Source organism: Mytilus californianus, unplaced genomic scaffold (genome assembly GCF_021869535.1).
Source record: "Mytilus californianus isolate M0D057914Y unplaced genomic scaffold, xbMytCali1.0.p SCAF_2, whole genome shotgun sequence".
Lineage (NCBI taxonomy): Eukaryota > Metazoa > Mollusca > Bivalvia > Mytilida > Mytilidae > Mytilus > Mytilus californianus.
The window spans coordinates 95,971,316-95,990,118 of record NW_026262668.1 but is presented as its reverse complement, the minus strand read 5'-3'; the positions used below and the strand labels follow the sequence as shown (position 1 = coordinate 95,990,118).

The following is an 18,803-nucleotide window of genomic DNA, read 5'->3' as shown; positions in this document are numbered from 1 at the left end:
AAACAGGTAAAAAGGCTAAATAAAGCACGAAGTTGAACAGCATTAAGGACCCGAAATTCCGAAAGGTTTTGTCAAATACAGCTAAGGTCATCTAATCCTGTGGTAGATAATCATTAGTACTTCGAAAGATACAAAGTTTTGAGGCATTTATTACACCTAACTTTACAATGACACTTTGATATAAAAAAAAAAGGAGATGTGGTAGGATCACCAAGGAAACAACTATCCAACTAAGTCCAAATGAACCGGATTTAAACAACTATAGGTCACCGTAAGGCCTTCAACAAGGAGCAATATACATACTGTATATATATGGTTTTACCTTTAGAAAGTTGTCTCGCATACATCCAACCAAATATTATGTTCCCTTTCCATTTCCATGTGAAGACTGAGTTTGTCTTTTATGCTTTGTAATAAAACGTATTTCTGTGTCTGAGGTGTGTTTCTTTTTCATGTACTTATTAATTATGAATTTTTTGTAAGAGGATGTCTCATATTTGTGCTATACTGGACATCAACTATATCATCTTTCAACAGAAATCGTGTTTATCAATTATTCTTCTGAATTATTGCCGAATATACTGACAAATTTGGTTGGGGTCGACTGATTGTCTTAGCATTTCTTTGTGTTGGAATATTATTGAGTTGCTAGGCAGCGGATAATAGTTTTTGAGGGGTCTTTCGTGTCATTCCCTTTCGACCAGAACGATTCTCTTTGAACTATAATTCATGCAATATTATGCAAAACCGATGAGCATACCTTTGCTGTACTTACCTAATGAAGACTTTTAACGAAATAACCTTATTGTGATATTCATTATTCAGAAAAAAAAGTTCACTTTTATAGCCTGCAAAATATACAATGTCGGCGTCAGATATTGCTTGTTGACAGCTTTTGTGGAAAATACTATTTTGCGTTTTATTTAAGAACCGCGAATTGAAATATTTAAGTGCCAATCTGCCTAAGAATCAGGCAGTGGTGCAAATATGACAAACAAAAACCCACTCAATTAATTAAGTTTACATTACTTTATGTTCAAAATGTATAATGGTGTACGAATTTAACATTCGTTTCCTTTTCCTGTTCTGGTAATTCAAAATATAATTTGGTTGAAATGCACTAGAAATTAAAAATTAAGGGGAGCTAACTCCGTGATTTGGTATCAATCTAACCAAAAGTTATCTAGAGATTTCTCGAATTACCAGACACGTCGAAACGAAAGACCTTCCATTTCTAACTCAGCATGAGGGTAACTTCGAAATAGGATGGTTAGGTCAGTGAGTATTTTTCGGGTATGTTTTGAAATTTTTCTAAATAACCTGATTCTTACAAAGACTGGCACTTTTAAAAGGTGTTTTCTTTAGTTCGAATGGACAGACTTTTCAAAGGTGTATGCATGTTTTATCAGTGAACTTTTTAAGTAATGTGTACTTTGATATTTCAATCAATATAGAAATAACCAAGAATGCTTAAGGATCTCTGTGACGTTGCTTGAAAACGATTTTTGTTAGACAAAACCATTCTAAGCTACCTTAGGATAGTAACTTATAAAAGACGCAAAACAAAACCCTGACTCTTTATTATCTAGCTCATATTTTCCTCCTTGAAATGCTCCCAAATCATGAGCAGTTGATTTTCACGGGGTTTTACTAAATTAGAAGGACAATTAATCATTTTAATTATGAAGTTCAACCATAGATCGATCGTTCTATACTTAGTAACTTTATTCATGCAACTCACGGATCTCGCCAGTGGTTGTTTAACGAAACATATTTGTGTTTTTGTTATTTGGAAAATTTGGTATTAATGAAAGAAATTTGAAGGTCCTGTTCAAGTCAATCACAAGTTTTAAGGACAATGGGCGATTTAGAACTTGACTCATTGATGTATATATAACTTCTTTTTTATTCATAAGAAATGACTATTGCATGTTTGTGGCTTCCCAAATACTACTGTTACGTTTTATGTGTCAATCTGCCTATGAATCAGACAGTGGTGAAAACATGACAAACAAAAATCCTCTCAAGTTTACATTAATTTATGTTCAAATGTATAATGGTGCACGAATATAACATTCGTTTCCTTTTCCTGTTCTGGTATTTAAGATATAATTTGGTTGAAATGCACTAGAAATTAAAATTAAGGGGAGCTAACTCCATCAGTTGCTATCATTCTAACCAAAAGTTATCTACAGATTTATCGAATTACCATTTTTAACTCAGGATGAGGGTAACTTCAAAATAGGATGGTTAAGTCGGTGGGTTTTTTTCTGCCACGTTTTCAAATTCTACTTAATTGCCTGGTTCTTACAAAGACTGGCACTTAATTACAACATAGTCAAGGCAGTCATTTTTATACAGTATAAAATAAAAAAAAGAAAGGATAATGGTGTACATAAATTCTTACAAAGACTGGCACTTAATTACATAGCCAAGACAGTCATTTTTATACAGTATAAAATAAAAACGAAAGGATAATGGTGTACATGTATTCCTTACACAACATTTCTACTCATACTAATAGTGATTCCTTCAACACGTGGGAAAACTCACACCTCAATGCAAGTTAAAGACGGGGAATATCAACAACAACAACAACAAAAAAACGGGCAAAAATATCTAGCAAACGTTTTTTGATTCTTTTTGATTTGTTTTGGGGTATAAGATGGTTTAAATTAAAAGTGAAACCCAAGCTACCTTTCATATCATGTATGATCCCTTATAGTGCATCTAACGATAACATCAAAGTTTACATATTTAGAATTAAATTTGACAAAAAGTAGTTTTTGTTGTATATTTGTGTTGATTTTCACTGTTTGGTAGTATGATAGATAGATTTGAAGCTCTACGCATAGAGTCCTGATACTAAAATATGTGAATTTATCTATACAAAGTTTTATCAGCACTAAAGGTGTGTCCAAAGGCATTTATTTCGGGGCCTTTTATAGCTGACTATGCGGTATGGGTTTTGCTCATTATTGAAGGCCGTACGATGACCTCTAGTTGTTAATTTCTGTGTCATTTGGTCTCTTGTGAAGAGTTGCTTCGTTGGCAATTATACCACATCTTCTTATTTTTATATTATGTTAAACCTAAGAAAATTGGTTTTTTTCAGGTACAAAGATGTGCTTGAATATCCTCGTGAGGTTTATTCTATCCAGCCTTATTTTTATCCTCTTCTTCATACACCAGGGATCCCTAGTTTTGTTGATAAGCCGGGGGAAATTAGAGTCAATAAACGAATGGTAAGACTTTATTATCATTTGTTTGTTTGTTTGATATCCGTTTTTCATCTGAATGTTAATCGATCAATGTCGAAAAGTGCTGGAAACACGTTTACTCTGACGTAATGCTACAAATTATCTATTTTACATTAACATATATTACCGGTTTTGTCATTTATCCGACCGACACATTTGCTTCTTGAAATGAATGTTTTCACTTCTGTGTTTGTTTGCTTGCTTGTACCATACTAATGACACTTGAACTGACCCCAATATACGACATTTTTTTTTATTATGTAGTCCAATGCAAACCGTTACGTTAATCATTACCCAAAACTTCCAATTGAAAGACTTCGTATTGTTTACAAAATAAATGAGTGTTTTTTACAACCTATGACGTCCAACAAGTATCTTTACAAAGTAATTTAAATTCAGCATGTTCAAAACTGATGTCATGTTGAACGGCCCTTTTTTCGACGCCATCGCTCAAGCTATTTTAAATGTTTACTTTTGACGTCCATATTAAATTGCATATAACTAGTTGTTTTACTATTATCACCATTATTATATCTATGTTTTTATTATATTGCAGGAAATCGGTTACTCTTTTGATTGTACTGTTTCCATATGTTGCCTCGTTGTTATCACAAATATGGACATCATCATTTTCAACAGGAGGGAAATGGAAGGAGTGGCCCCATTGGGGATCGCTTTTATTGGTATGATTTATGAAAGATTATTTACGCTAAAGTTTTCAGGAATTGTTTTTATATTCTTTATTTTTCAATGTCGCACTGTTTCTAAATGACTTTCGTTCACACTTATGCATTAATTGGGCAAGAAAATCTACATATTAATGTAAGACACGAGACTTTACTTACTCGCTACAGTAAAACGCCTCATTACCGGGGAATCAGGACAACACGGACCAAAAACAACTGAGGAGTTTGAAACACTGTTCAGACCAGTGGCTCTTCTTGGCTTTAACGTTTAATATGATTTGTATTTGTTTTTGTCTAGATTTGACTGAAATAGTTTAATACATATACATGTATAACATTGAAATTAAATCGAACATTTCAAAGTATAGACCCCCAAGAATTTTGTTTAAATATTCTAAAAACCCTTAGGTTTTCTTTTAAAGTACACGGGTGTCTGTGAACCCAATTCTAGATTTAATGCAAGTCGAACCATTTTTTTTAACGATGATTTTTTTTCTTATTTCTTTAGAATTAAAGTAGTTATATGTTATCAAATAAAATTATATTACATCGTTCTTGACCTAATTCCTCTTTCTTTGAATAAATATTTGAAGAATTTGTTTTATATTCTTTATTTTTTATTGTTGCACTGTTTCTATATGACTTTCCTTTTTGTCTTCTTGGTTGTCTTAATGATATTTTTTTAACTTCAAACGTGCATATTAACGCATCAATTGGATCCGAATCGTAATCAAACACATGACACATCATTTATAACGAGGTGTTTTCTTTATTTTTAATTAGGAATAAATTATTAGGTGATATTGAAAAAAAATCGCCAACTCGTTATTTACTATACTACATGTATATCAAAAATATGAGTTGATCAGCATATAATGTGAGAATTAAAAGAAATCATTGTCTTAATATTTTCCGTTTTACTTAGTCAATAAGACAAACAAAATATCAAATATGACTATTTTGCAATTACAGAAACAACTATTTTAATTGTTCTTATCAAATCTTGTCCATCCTCCTTTGTCGACTGTACTCTTTACAGCAAAATTAAATTATGTACTTTTATGTGATAAAATTTCGTCATAAGTCCAGAATGTTACATGAATTAAGCGCGACCTTAAAAAAACAATCTCATCAAACAGAGGTTGGTTAATCGTCTAATATGTTTATGTATAAATGAGATGACCCAGCTGATGCACATACCTCTCTGCTGTTTCGTTTTTAGTAGAAGGAGATGTAACATTATTCTCTGTGATTAACTAACTTGGGCCTATTAGGACCTAACAGGCGAATTGGTACTATCTTTAAGTGTATCTTTTCCAAATGGTTACATCGAAATTATTTCACAAAGTTGTTCTGATTCGTTACGCTCCAATATGTATCGTAACATCAAAACATTTTTTTTTACCGTAAACGTTATTCCGTGGCAAGATTTGTAACGTTGTTAATCTTCGTGAAGGTACCTCCATTACGACCCTCTTTCAAACATTTCTTAATTGCCTCTAGAAGTGGTCCGAATTGTCTTTTAAACTGGTCCGAGTTGTCTTTAAAAGTGATCCGAGTTGTCTTAAGATTGATCGAAGTTGTCTTGATCCGAGTTGTCTTGATCTGACTTGTCTTTGGTCCGAGTTGTCATGTATTCATCACAGGTTATGAATAATCTACGGATATCAACAGGAATAATGCGAATCTTGTCAATAGTAGAGTAGTATTATTGCTGACTCTTCTGGAGAACATGAGTTTATTCCGATTTTTTGTCGGGTTCGTGTTGCTCAAGCTCATCTTTTCTGTGCCATTTTATTACTCTTGTTTCTATGTTTGTCTATTCGTTTTTTTTGTTTAGTCACGATGTCGTTTGTCTTTCTTGTAATGATGATTGCGATTTCCCTTGGTATGTTCTTCCCCTTGATATATTCCTCCCTTGATATGTTCTTCCCCTTGGTTTGTTCTTTCCTTTTGTACGATCTTCCCCTTTGTACATTCTTCCCCTTGGTATGTTCTTTCCCTTGGTATGTTCTTCCCCTTGATATATTCCTCCCTTGATATGTTCTTCCCCTTGGTTTGTTCTTTCCCTTTGTACAATCTTCTCCTTTGTACATTCTTCCCCTTGGTATGTTCTTTCCCTTGATATGTTCTTCCCCTTGATATATTCATCCCCTTGGTATGTCCTACTCTTTGGTATTTTTCCCCTTGATATGTTCTTCTCCTTCATATATTGATCCCCTTGGTATGTCCCTTGGTATGTTCTTCTCCTTCATATATTGATCCCCTTGGTATGTTCTTCCCCCTTGTATGTTCTTTCCCTTCGTATGTTCTTTCCCTTGGTATGTTCTTTCCCTTGATATGTTTTCCCCTTGGTTTGTTCTTTCCCTGGGTATATTCTTCCTATTGATATATTCATCCCCTTTGTAATTCTACCCTTTGGTATGTTCTTCACCTTGATATGTTTTCCTCTTGGTATGTTCTTTTCCTTGGTATATTCACCCCCTTGGTTTGTCTACTCCTTGGTTTGTTCTTCCCCTTGGTATATTCTTCCCCTTTGTACATTCTTCCCCTTGATATGTTTTCCCTTGGTATGTTCATTTCCTTCGGAATATTCTTTCCCTTGGTATGTTCTTCCCCTTGATATATTCATCCCCTTGATATGTTCTTCCCCTTAGTATGTTCTTCCCCTTGATACGTTCTTCCCCTTAGTATGTTCTTCCCCTTGATACGTTCTTCCAATTGGTATGTTATTCCCATTGGTATGTTATTCCCATTGGTAAATTCTTACTCTTGGTATGTTCTTACCCTTGGTATATTCTTCCTCTTGGTATGTCCTGCCTCTTGGTATGTTCTTCACCTTGGTACATTCTTCCTCTTGATATGTTCTTTTCCTTTATATGTTCTTCAAATTGGTACGTTTTTCCCCTTGATATGTTCTTCATATTGGTATGGTCTTGCCATTGGTATGTTCTTCCCCTTGGTACGTTCTTCCCATTGGTACATTCTTACTCTTGGTATGTTCTTACCCTTGATATGCTCTTCCTCTTGGTATGTTCTTTCCCTTGGTATATTCTTCCCCTTGATATGCTCTTCCCCTTGGTATGTTCTTCCCCTTTGTATGTTCTCCCTCTTGGTATGTATTTCCCCTTGGTATATTCTTCCCCTTGGTATGTTCTTCCCCTTGGTATGCTCTTCCCCTTTGTATATTCTTCCCCTTTTTGGACTGTTATCATGAATATTTTAAGGACGAGGATGTATAGGGCACTGTAGTCCATTAACAATGAGTAAACACATATCGTATAGTCAGCTATAAAAGGTTGACATGGTAAAAATTGGAAACAATTCACAATAGAAAACTAACGGCCTAATTTATACTTACAACATATAAACAGATAAACGAAACGATTATATTATAAACACAGCAGACGACAACTTAATTTCAGGCTCCTAACTTAGGACAGGCATATACAAACACGTTGCCGTGTTAAACATGTTTTTGAGCACTTATACAACCCTTAGTATTAGTTTAACAGTGATGTTAAACTCATTCCAATATATAAATTGTTTTACAAATTGTAATTTCGACTTTGAGTGGTTAATTGCTCTTATTTGCTTGGAGACCAGTGGCAAATACATGGTTTTTTTTTTAAGTTTACACGATTAAGAGGCAATGAAATCCATGGACTATATTGGCATTCTATCATATTAAAATAACAGTTATATAATAATGAATGTGAATACGTGGCCTGGAGTTTGTAAAACATATACGTGTATCGTTAACTTTTCTAAAGATTAAAAACAAAATTGCATCATAAAAAGTTATGAGTCTCTGGTGTTAAAACTTTGTAAATGTTTCAAATGGAAGAAAATTTTATCCGAGTTTACCAATGAAGTAGTCTTTACTCAGCTATTTGCAAACAAATTTAACTTTGTTATTTTTAAACTCTATGGTAGCCGATAAAGTGTAATGTTATATTGAATTGTGAAAAGACGGGGAATCTGTTGAAAATGGCAAACTGAAACATTGAAAACATAGAAAGCAGACGTTCGTGAATACTGACAATTTAAGGCACCTATGTATTCCTATTTTAATTTGGTTGTACTTGTACGCATTTGTTTCTTTAAATTGCAACTTTTTTTTTATCTTAACAATATTGTGAAAGTAATACATTATGTGTCTATGATATTCATAGGTTAACTATATATTTCAAAAATTGTATCTTTTTAAGGGTGTCATATCATCCGTTGCTGAGAGTTATATGTTGACTAGTTTAGTTTGGAGTTATCTGTGGAAAATACCAGGATTTCTGTTATTAGGTGTGTTACACTCAGGAATGATGTTTTCCATGTTTTCACCAGGAATGGTAAGTGAATAATTTTTTTAAAGCATACGATTTATTTTATTGTTATATATTTTGTTTTACCATAGATTCTGTGCCTTTTTTTTTTAGTCATCTTTCATCAATCTTTGTCTTATTGATAGTTTTGAGTTATTTCTGTACATGTAGAAAAATAATGGAAGCTGTATTTGTATTTGTTACATATGAAAAAATAAAAATAATAAAAATACCGAACTCCAAGGAAAATTCAAAACGGAAAATTCCTTATCACATGGCAAAATCAAAAGCTCAAACACATCAAACGAATGGAAAACATATTCCTGACTTGTTACAGGCATTTCCTTATGGAGAAAATGGTGGATAAAACCAGGTTTTATAGCTAGCTAAACCTCTCACTTGTATGACAGTCATATAGAATGAATGTGTTCTTTTATTTGAAGATACCACATCCTTATATCCTTTTTAAAGCTTTATACTGTCTCACTGACATTTTACAAAAACAAAATCATTTTAATATTTATAATGTAATTTAAACTAATGTATATTTGTATATAACCTCTGGCAATACCATATGGACCATTTAATGTCTTGGCTAAAAACATATCACCACATTACACTATTTCCCACCAACATCTACGTCAGCAGTGATAACTCTGTTCCAAATTTTATTTAAGAGTATATTAATCTCCAAATCCTGTAAACTGTATCGGTTTAAATCTCAAATTTAACATACAAACATGTCAATATCTTTATAGATACATGTTTGTTGGATGTGAAAACAATATATAAGTTGTACGAAAAGTTGTTACGATATAAACACACACAGATATTAGCGATTAACTATTTTAAATGACTCAAATAACTACAAAGTTCAAATTAACAATTAAAATGTTGTAGTTATGAATGTTGCAGTTGTCAAAACTCAAATTTCAAGTGTCAGACAAAGTCTAAACAAACTCACCTAATGGTTAAATGTACGCTCAGATTAAAGTAAGAAAAAAATTACAAATAAAGGGCGGACAATGATAACGACATAAACACTACAGTTACTTAGATGTCTAGTTCGAAGAAACCTTTAGTTAAAAAAACATTTACAATATACCATTATATCAAGTTATAAGTGTTTTTCCAAAAACGTATTTTTTAAAATTTCAAGAGAATTTCCTTTTTTATTCCACGCTATTCCGCTGATCGAGATAAAAAAAAAAAGAAGAGGGTCAAGATTTCAATTATCTAGTTAAAAATTGCCACATATTCATATGCCATTTCCAAGTCTTAAGTTATTTTGTTTTATATGTTATTGGGTTGGCTGTTTGTTGTCTCATTGATATATCTCCTTTAATTTATATGATCATTATTTATTTTATAAAGAAACTTGTAAACCTATCTATCGATCAATATACTCTTACATCATTAAATCATAGGAGTATTTGCCCAGCACTTATATACATTGTAGGAAAGTATTATGTGAATTCAGGTATACGGAATTTCTCTTTTTTTTTTCTTATAACACAGTTGAAAGTACAAATCTGTTTTACAACAATGATCGTTTTGAAACAGACATACAGGCAACCAACAGTACACAAAAAAGCACACAGAAAGTCCATTCGCAAAGAAACACGAACATTGCGAAAAGCCGGTGGTAAACTTATATAGAACAATAACTTCTTATAAAAGACTTAGCAAGGAAAGAAGAAGATGTGGTATGATTGCCAATGAGACAACTGTCCATCAGGGACCTTATGATGATGATGATGATGGATGGCTGCTTAACGTCCAGCGACAAATTAATATGCATATTCAGGACGAGAACATGTTAATGTAATATGAATATCAACCCTGTTTTGTACTAGACCGACACGCTGAGCCGGATTTTTAACGTGCTAGTTCACAAGGTAACAGTCCGCAGGAAGACATGTCACCTTACCCGGACACATTTTTCTGACTCCGAGGAGCCGACCAGTCCTTGCTCTTACTCCTTAATACCGCGTGCTTAGCAGAGAAGCAGCAAATACCAATTTTGACGTAGAAGTTAGTAACTATAGATAATCGTACGGCCTTTACAATAGGTAAAACCCATACCGCATAGAGAGTTTTAAACGACACACGTCGGGGTCGTTTAATTCAAACGAATAAACTCACGGCCTGATTTATGTTCAAATCAATAAACGAGAAATAAATATAATATACAGCAACGAACGACAACCACTGATTTACAGGCTTCTTAGTCGGGACAGGTACATACAGAATGTATCGGACTAATCATGTTTGCGGGCTCCTTTCCCTCACCTAACCTAGGACAGTGGTGTAACATCACAATATAAGAACTACGAAATCAGTTTAAAAAGGTTTGACTCATCAGATTGACACAAAGTACACAAAAACAACTAACAAAAAGACTTTAAACACAAATTAGCGATCTAAGAGTACTCGCAATTATTGAAATAATAAAAAATCAGCAGTTAAAATTATTTTTAAAGGGATATGATTTTAATTGTGTGATTATAATTATATTTCATATACATAGGTCTTTTTTTGTTTTTGTTTCAGAAGAACAAAACAAAAACTAGTCGTTTCATACAAACACTATTGGTATTAGTTTTTCTAAGCTGCATAATTGCTTGTTTTGTATTGCTGGTGACTACAGACAGAATGACGGCAAAAGAATCTGGATTAACATTTTTCTTCCTGGTCATAATATCACTAATTGTTACTCCTAAATATCAAACATTTATACATACAACAGATGACAGAGGCACTCAGAACTCCGCTTTATTATATATTATTTTGAAGATGCTAACTTGTGTGTTTGCTGTTTACTTTTCACAACGAAAATCTAGCACGAATGAATTGGTATCATTGGAGTCATTTTTCGAGACTTTGTATTTGCCGAATACAACAAATCTTTGTCTTTGTGTTTCGGTCTTGCTGACTTCATTTCTGTGTCAGTGTGTTAAGTATTTCAATGCCAGATCTAAAGTTGCAAGATGTGTTGTTCATTTGCCGATATATCTATCGTCAATTATAATGTCGTCTATACTGGTGTTAACGTTTTCTTCAGTGATAGATATATCCCACATTTCATGGGCTAATACTATAGGTCCACCTTCTCAAGAAATCAAAGTTAGTGCAGACAATATTGCATTGTACGGAACTGTAGCGGCACTACTTATTCTACCAATATTGCTGGATATATTGAATGACAGAATTATACTGTCTAACGAGTTTAGTATGTATGAAGCCGTTTTAACAACACAGCATTCATTAAGTCGGACCTATTATACAATAAAAGCAACCCCATTTAACATATCAGCTTATAAGAAAAGAAATGTCAGACGCGTATTTATGTGTACTACAATGTACCAGGAATCACAAATTGAAATGGACAGATTACTGGCTAGCCTAAAAAATGTTTCGGTTTCAAAGCTTTTGAAAAGAGAAAACGTCGTTTTAGAATCCCACATATTCTTAGATAATGGTGCCGATGGTCAAACTATTAAGCAATTTGGTCTTCAGTTACTGGGCTTAATTGAAGAAAATTTAATTACACAGAGAGATGAAGGAGTTATGTTATTTACACCATACGGAATACAGCTTTCTTGGAAGATTGACAATGGAATGCCATTATTTGTTCACCTAAAAGATATCTCAAAGGTCAACGCAAAAAAGCGTTGGAGTCAAGTTATGTATATGAAATATGTTTTGAACTATCGTTCGTCTAATTTTCGGAAGTCATCTGAAAATTTATCGAAAAATTCATCCTACGCAAGTTTGCTTTCTGTAGAATCAATGGACTTGACTAATGAGAAACGCAAAGCCACTCAAAATAATTTGACAGTTCCAGACAACAAATCCAAGTCACTGATAAAAGATAATGAATCTGAGATAACCAGTGTTGAAACGGAGACAACAACCGTCCCCTACGTCGAAATATTTATAGGCGATACGAGCTCAATTGAAAACCTTTCAGTGAAAAATGGATTATCGAACAGTATACACACCATAACAGATTCACAACAAATATATCGTGAAGAGTTTGAATTTGATTGTGACGATTATATTCTGGCAACAGATGCCGATATGACTTTTGTTGATACAAGTATCATGGATGTTCTACACATGTGTGAATCTGACCCGAATGTTGGGGCGGTCTGTGGAAGAACACGCCCAAAAGGTGTTCATATTCACCCTATTGTCTGGCTGCAGATGTTTGACTATGCTAAAGGTAAATATAAAAAAGTGATATGTTTACATTAGTTTCAAGAGCATTGTCAAGTTAAAAGATCCAAATAAAGTACGAAGTTGAAGAGCATTGAGGACCAAAAATTCTTAAAAGTTTTGCCAAATACAGCTAAGGTAATCTATTCCTGAGATAGAAAAGCCTTAGTTTTTCAAAAATTTTTGTAAACAGTTAATTTATAATTATGACCATATCAATGATAATTCATGTCAACACAGAAATGCTAACTATTGGGCTGGTGATACCTTCGGTGAGTAAAAACTCCACCAGCAGTAGCATCGACCCAGTGGTTGTAAATAAACTCATCATAGATACCAGGATTGAAATTTTGTGTTTGCGCCAGACGCGCGTTTCGTCTACAAAAGACTCAGTGACGCTCGAATAAAAAACATTTTAAAAGGCCAAATAAAGTACGAAGTTGAAGAGCGTTGAGGACCAAATATTCCTAAAATGTTTGCCAAATTCAGCTAAGGTAATCTATTCCTGAGGTAGAAAAGCCGTAGAATTTAAAAATGTATCATCTCAATGATAATTCATGTCAACACAGAAGTGCTGACTACTGGGCTGGTGATACCCTCTGTGAATAAAAACTCCATCAGCCGTGGCATCGACCCAGTGGTTGTAAATAAACTCATCATAGAACAGCATAAAATTTTCGTAAATTCCATATTTCCGAAATGGTGCTTAGCGGGCTGATATATAACATTTATTCACTGCTTCCAGTTATTATCGCATGCCTTTCCGTAACGTTATCGCATGGCATTTCATCGTCACTTGGCAAATTCCGGAAAATATACGACAATGGTACGTTTATAAAGACAAAAAAGTTGATTAAAAGACAAATATTATCATTTACTTAGCATTAATATGATAGTTTTTGCATATGTGTAACGAGCGGAAGTATACTAGCCGTAAATTCACATACAGACTGATAACCTAACCCATATCAGCCCTATATTACGTCACGTGGTCGAGATGATAACGCTTATCAGCTCTATGTGACGTCATGTGGTCGGGCTAATATGAGTATCAGCCTGGTGTGTTCGTACATTGGTAGTATATGATAAAAAGATTTATACATGTCCTTTTCAATATCGTTTATTTTTTAAACGTTTTGAGTATACAGATCAATACATGTCCATTTCCAGTTCAACTGATTAATCTTTTAAATAAACTTATTCGCAAGGGTTATCAATTTGACAAAATGGTCAAATCTTTAAATATTGATTTATCGGTACTAACATTTATTTTGTTTTAAAAAAAAATCATTACTAAATATATATTGCTATATATACAAGTCTAAATTGAAAACAACGTTCAAACCTATGATTGCGTTGGATAAAAACCGCAATTTTTATACGTGTGCATGCAAAACAAATTTCTTGTTAGAGGGGTCTAAATACAGTACAAACAACATTTTCCAAAAGACCAAAAAAGTGAAAAAGTATATTTTAACAAAACGCATTTGACTAACAGGTCGAACAACAAATGTTCCTAAACCCTGCTGACTGCCATTGGCGATTGCCAAATAAACGGATCACCGATGTAATAAATGTATCTTAATTATAAATTTTAAAAAAGGTGCAAAGGTTTTTGTACACCATATCCGAATTTCGACAATTAATGTCTCTTCAGTGATGTTAGGAATCGAAACGGTATTTGGAAAGCCATACAATTTACCTCAATTTACGATAGACTCTTGAATTTTGAGGAGTCAAAATAGGATGAACGGATCATATAAACCCGAAGGCTTCGGTGATGTCACAATGCCTCAAGGAACAGATGACGTAACTGTGAACTGCTACGACAATTGGAACATAACACTTACTGTGGATATTACGTTATAATAGCCGGTTTTCTCGTTTATTTTTGGATTATTATTGGCTATTTCACATACTTGAAAAGAAAATGATTACATTCAATTTGTCCTTTTTTCAGGATTTATAAATATAGTATACTTTTTCTTTTTTACTACATATCTTTACAAATGTTTAATCGCAAATCTCTAGGCAAGTGAATAGTGATGTGCCTAGAATTAGGCTTCTTGATGGAATTTTCAGTAGCATACTTATTATATATACTTAGAAATAAGTTCGAATATGTAACTTTGTAAATTACGGATGATATTCAGATGCCTGATAATTTAGAGACAGACATGTTGTGTTATATTTGTGTTTCTCTAACCAATTAATTGAAATTATATTTATTAATGCATCGTTAAAAATGATAACATGGTTATTTAAACTGACTTACAATACTTTCTAATTAAGAATAGGCTTTAGTTTTGACAAGACATCAACACAATAGTTTATGTTAGAGATACAATGGATAAGCGTTGATTCATTGTATCTATAATACAGAATCGTGATAGGAAACGAACGCAAACTAGCAGTTCATAACTAAAAAGAGTTTTACATGATTGTCCATTTTTTAAAATTCATATGGCAAAATGTTGATTCAAGAAGTCAATACATTACTTTTATTTTTAACATAAATTTGTGTTATTAAATTCATATTTGTTGACCGTTATATGTTTATAAATCAGTAGCAACTATACGATAGATTTCATAGTGAAATTCGGCAATATTTTTAAAACACTATTGGAAACCATTACTAGCAAAGCAGTTTGTATGAAAAAGGGCAATATACATGTCTTGAATTCACATTGTAAACATGTTGCATTGTAATACAATACCATTATATTATGAATAATTATGATTTTTTTATTACTTTTTTTTGATAAATTATAAATTTTTATTTTCACCGATTTGACTCAAATTCTCATATTTGATTTATAACATACTACAACGTGTATCCAAATTACAAAATGTCTAAAATAAACAATTAACAATGCATGGGCTCGATGATATGTATCAACATTTCATGTGTATTTTTGTCTAGACGTCATCTAATTAGCCATCGAGATGACCTCCGAAGACTGCCGACGGTCATATATCCCGATATAAACATAAATATTAATTTAAATAGATAGAAACCACGTGCCATTGGATTTGTCTAGGTCTGTTTGATTTCATATTATAGATTAGAAAGTATGTTTATCATCGTTTTTATCTGTATATTAATGATATTTTGTGGAACAAATCATTCAACCAAATGGTTCATCTTTGTTTCACTTTCAACGTTGACATTCTTTTCCTTTTAATAGCTGAATACATGCGTAACCCATCTCCAGCTAAGGGGTTAAATTAAAGGTAACATGATTACGGATTTAATGAGGTCGAATTATTCACTTACAAGTGAATAATTCATCAGCAATGTTTCTTAGCTTATTTTGACAAAATAGAACCAAATTGGCTGCTAAAAGCGAATTATTATTTTACTATTTCGCTTTCATTAATGATTGAACAAAAAATCATATTTTAATTTGATTTTAAATCTCGTAGCTAATGCCCCTTTTAAATGAATTATTTCCAGAAAAGTTTATCATAGCCTTATAGTCAGTACAGCTGTTGTGATTAGATTGGGTTCTACCTGTCAATCAATTATAGTTGTTCACGTTAGTTGAAGATGCTTAGTGCAGTTGTTGTCTGTATCCATAAAATTGATTATTCTAGGTAAAGAATTAATTATTGTCGTTTGTCTAAAATAAAATCGTATGTAGCATTTTGAGAATTTAACATTTTTTTCTTGGGTTCGCGCAATAGTTCCAATAACGGATATTCTAATAATTTTTTTAATACGTGTTTTGTAAATATTGACTGTAAGTATAATCTTAATAGTGTTTTATTTACAACTGACTATGCAAAGTAGTAGCCTCGGATGAAGACAAAGTGCAGCCTCCTTTCGGTTGTGCACTATGTTTCCAACGTTGGTTAGTATTTTCGCTTAGTCAATGATAACCACAAATTTATGCTATGATGAATGCTAATACACATGTAGTATAAAGCTCATGTTCAATTAAATTTTGTTTTGAGTAATTTCCTTTCATATAGTGCATTACACTTACTTTACTCCGCTATTTTTGACATTTTTACCTGTTATGTCTGTTTGTTTTGTTCACACATTGTTGTAAATATAATGGATTTTATGCGACTGTCATACAAGTGAGAGGTTTAGCTAGTTATAAAACCAGGTTTAATCCACTATTTTTTACATAAGGCAATGCCTGTACCAAGTCAGGAATATGACAGTTGTTTCCATTCGTTTGGTGTATTTCAGCTTTTAATTTTGCCATTTGATAAGGGACTTTCCGTTTTGAATTTTCCTTGGAGTTCGGTATTTTTGTTATTTTACTTTTTATCCTTTTTTAATTTCAAAATATTGTACTTTTAGATTTCTGGATAATCAAAAGTTCACAGAACATTATTGGTACAGTTATGTGTTGTCCAGGATGTTTTAGTATGTATAAACTAAATGCTGTTAGAGAAGTTGTTGACGAATATTCGGGACCAGTAGAAAACATGGAAGATGTATTTACAAAAGACAACGGTATTAAAAATTGTTATCTATTTTGAGGACACATTTGCAACATTCAACATTTCAATATTCTTCAAAATTCTTTCCCTATATAAAGTCCGTAAATATACTCAATATAAATACCAGGATTAAAATATGTACGCCGGACAAGCGTTTCGTCTACATCAGTGACGCTCGAATAAAAATAAAGTAAAAAAGGGCAAATAAAGTACGAAGTTGAAGAGCATTGAGGACCCAAATTCCGACAGGTTTTCCTATATAAAGCTACGCTAGTCTTTTCCTGGGGAAGAAAATCCTTAGTATTTCAAAAATATTCAAAGTTTTGTAAACAGTTAATTCATAATTATGTCCATATTAAAGATTATTCATGTCAACACTGAAGTGCTGCCTATTGGGCTGGTGATACCCTTGGAAAAAAAAACCCACCAGCATAGGCATCGACCCAGTGGTTGTAAATAAACTCATCATAGATATCAAGATTAAAATGTTGCACACCAGATGCGCGTTTCGTCTACAAAAGACTTATCAGTGATGCTCGAATCAAACACGTTAAATTTGGATAACTTAATATTTAAATCATATATTTTAATAATCACTCGTCAATTTTTACAGATCATACGTTTGAAACTGACGTCACGCAGATATATAAATATTTACTGCATACATCTGCATACATTAACTCACAGATCGGTCTCGTAGACCCACAAAGAAAAGAAATACATATTTCATTGAGAACAGACCTTTTAGAACAGAGGAATAAACATCGACGCGTTTAAGTATTTTTATGGCATATACAATTTATTGTTTCAGGTGAAGATAGATGGATGTGTACGTTATTGATGTTGAAAGGATGGAAATTAAGATATTCAAGTAATGCTAGAAATACTACGTTCTGCCCAGAAGATACGCATGAGTTCATGAAGCAACGTCGTAGGTGGTTACTGTCAGATTATGCAAACGCCGTATTGGTTATTCGGAAGCTTAGAGCCTTGCTATCCACAAACGATGCATTTTCTGTTCTTTACGCCCTTTACTTATTGCAACTATTTCTTATAATGCTTTTATATCCTGGGTCTACAATCGTAATGCTGTGTCTCGGTTTGGAATTGGCGACTGGTGCACCTCTCACCAATGTAACTCCTGTGATAGTTGCCATAGTTTTTGCCTACTGCTTGATGTTACTTAGTGAAGTTGCTTCAACAGTACAGTTGATTATCACAAAAATTTTGATCATGGTCTTTGGAGCAGGAACAGTCTACATATTTGTAGCTTCTACTGTTATTATTTTTGAAGACTTGGCAAAAGGTAGGTAGCATGACATTGTTTTACTTACATACAATGAAAATAACACTGTTGTAGTTGTGTATAAACATTAAGGGGAAATGGAAAATAAAATACAAAAAAGTTTATGAAAATCTTTCTAAATTATTTATTTTGTGTTGATATATTTTAAAAACAAACAGCTTTTTGTAAGTATATGATTGGAACGGTTCACTACTGCAGAAAGTTATCCTGGCAAAACCTACAATGAGGGCCGCTAAAATACCATCTAGTTATATCAATAGATTGCAAATATGAAAGTAATAATTCATAATTGACAACTAGTAGAATTGGTTCCATGGTTATTTTAATTTTACCTGAAAATTCTAATACGTTTAAGATTTTCTACTCTAATCAGCCAACCAAAACCATGTACCATTGGTTTTATTTTCGAAGTAAGCACGGCATTTGTATAACTATTTAGTTCATCCATTTATGGATACCGGATGTGGGTATACGACACTAGAGCAGTAAACAAACAAACCAAATGTGTAAACAGACATCTGAAGGTGAACAATAGAAATAAAACAACAAAATC

General features: G+C 32.9%; 1 protein-coding gene across 1 annotated transcript in view; it reads left to right on the top strand.

Moving 5' to 3' along the window:
• LOC127727729 (uncharacterized) overlaps window positions 1–18,486 on the top strand; it is a 178,462-nt gene extending 159,976 nt beyond the window's left edge. Inside the window, exons 6-7 of the mRNA XM_052234842.1 lie at window positions 17,756–17,815; window positions 18,449–18,486. Coding sequence (XP_052090802.1) covers window positions 17,756–17,815; window positions 18,449–18,486 — 98 coding nt within the window. The remainder of the gene's footprint in view (window positions 1–17,755; window positions 17,816–18,448) is intronic.
• Window positions 18,487–18,803: the final 317 nt, after the last annotated feature.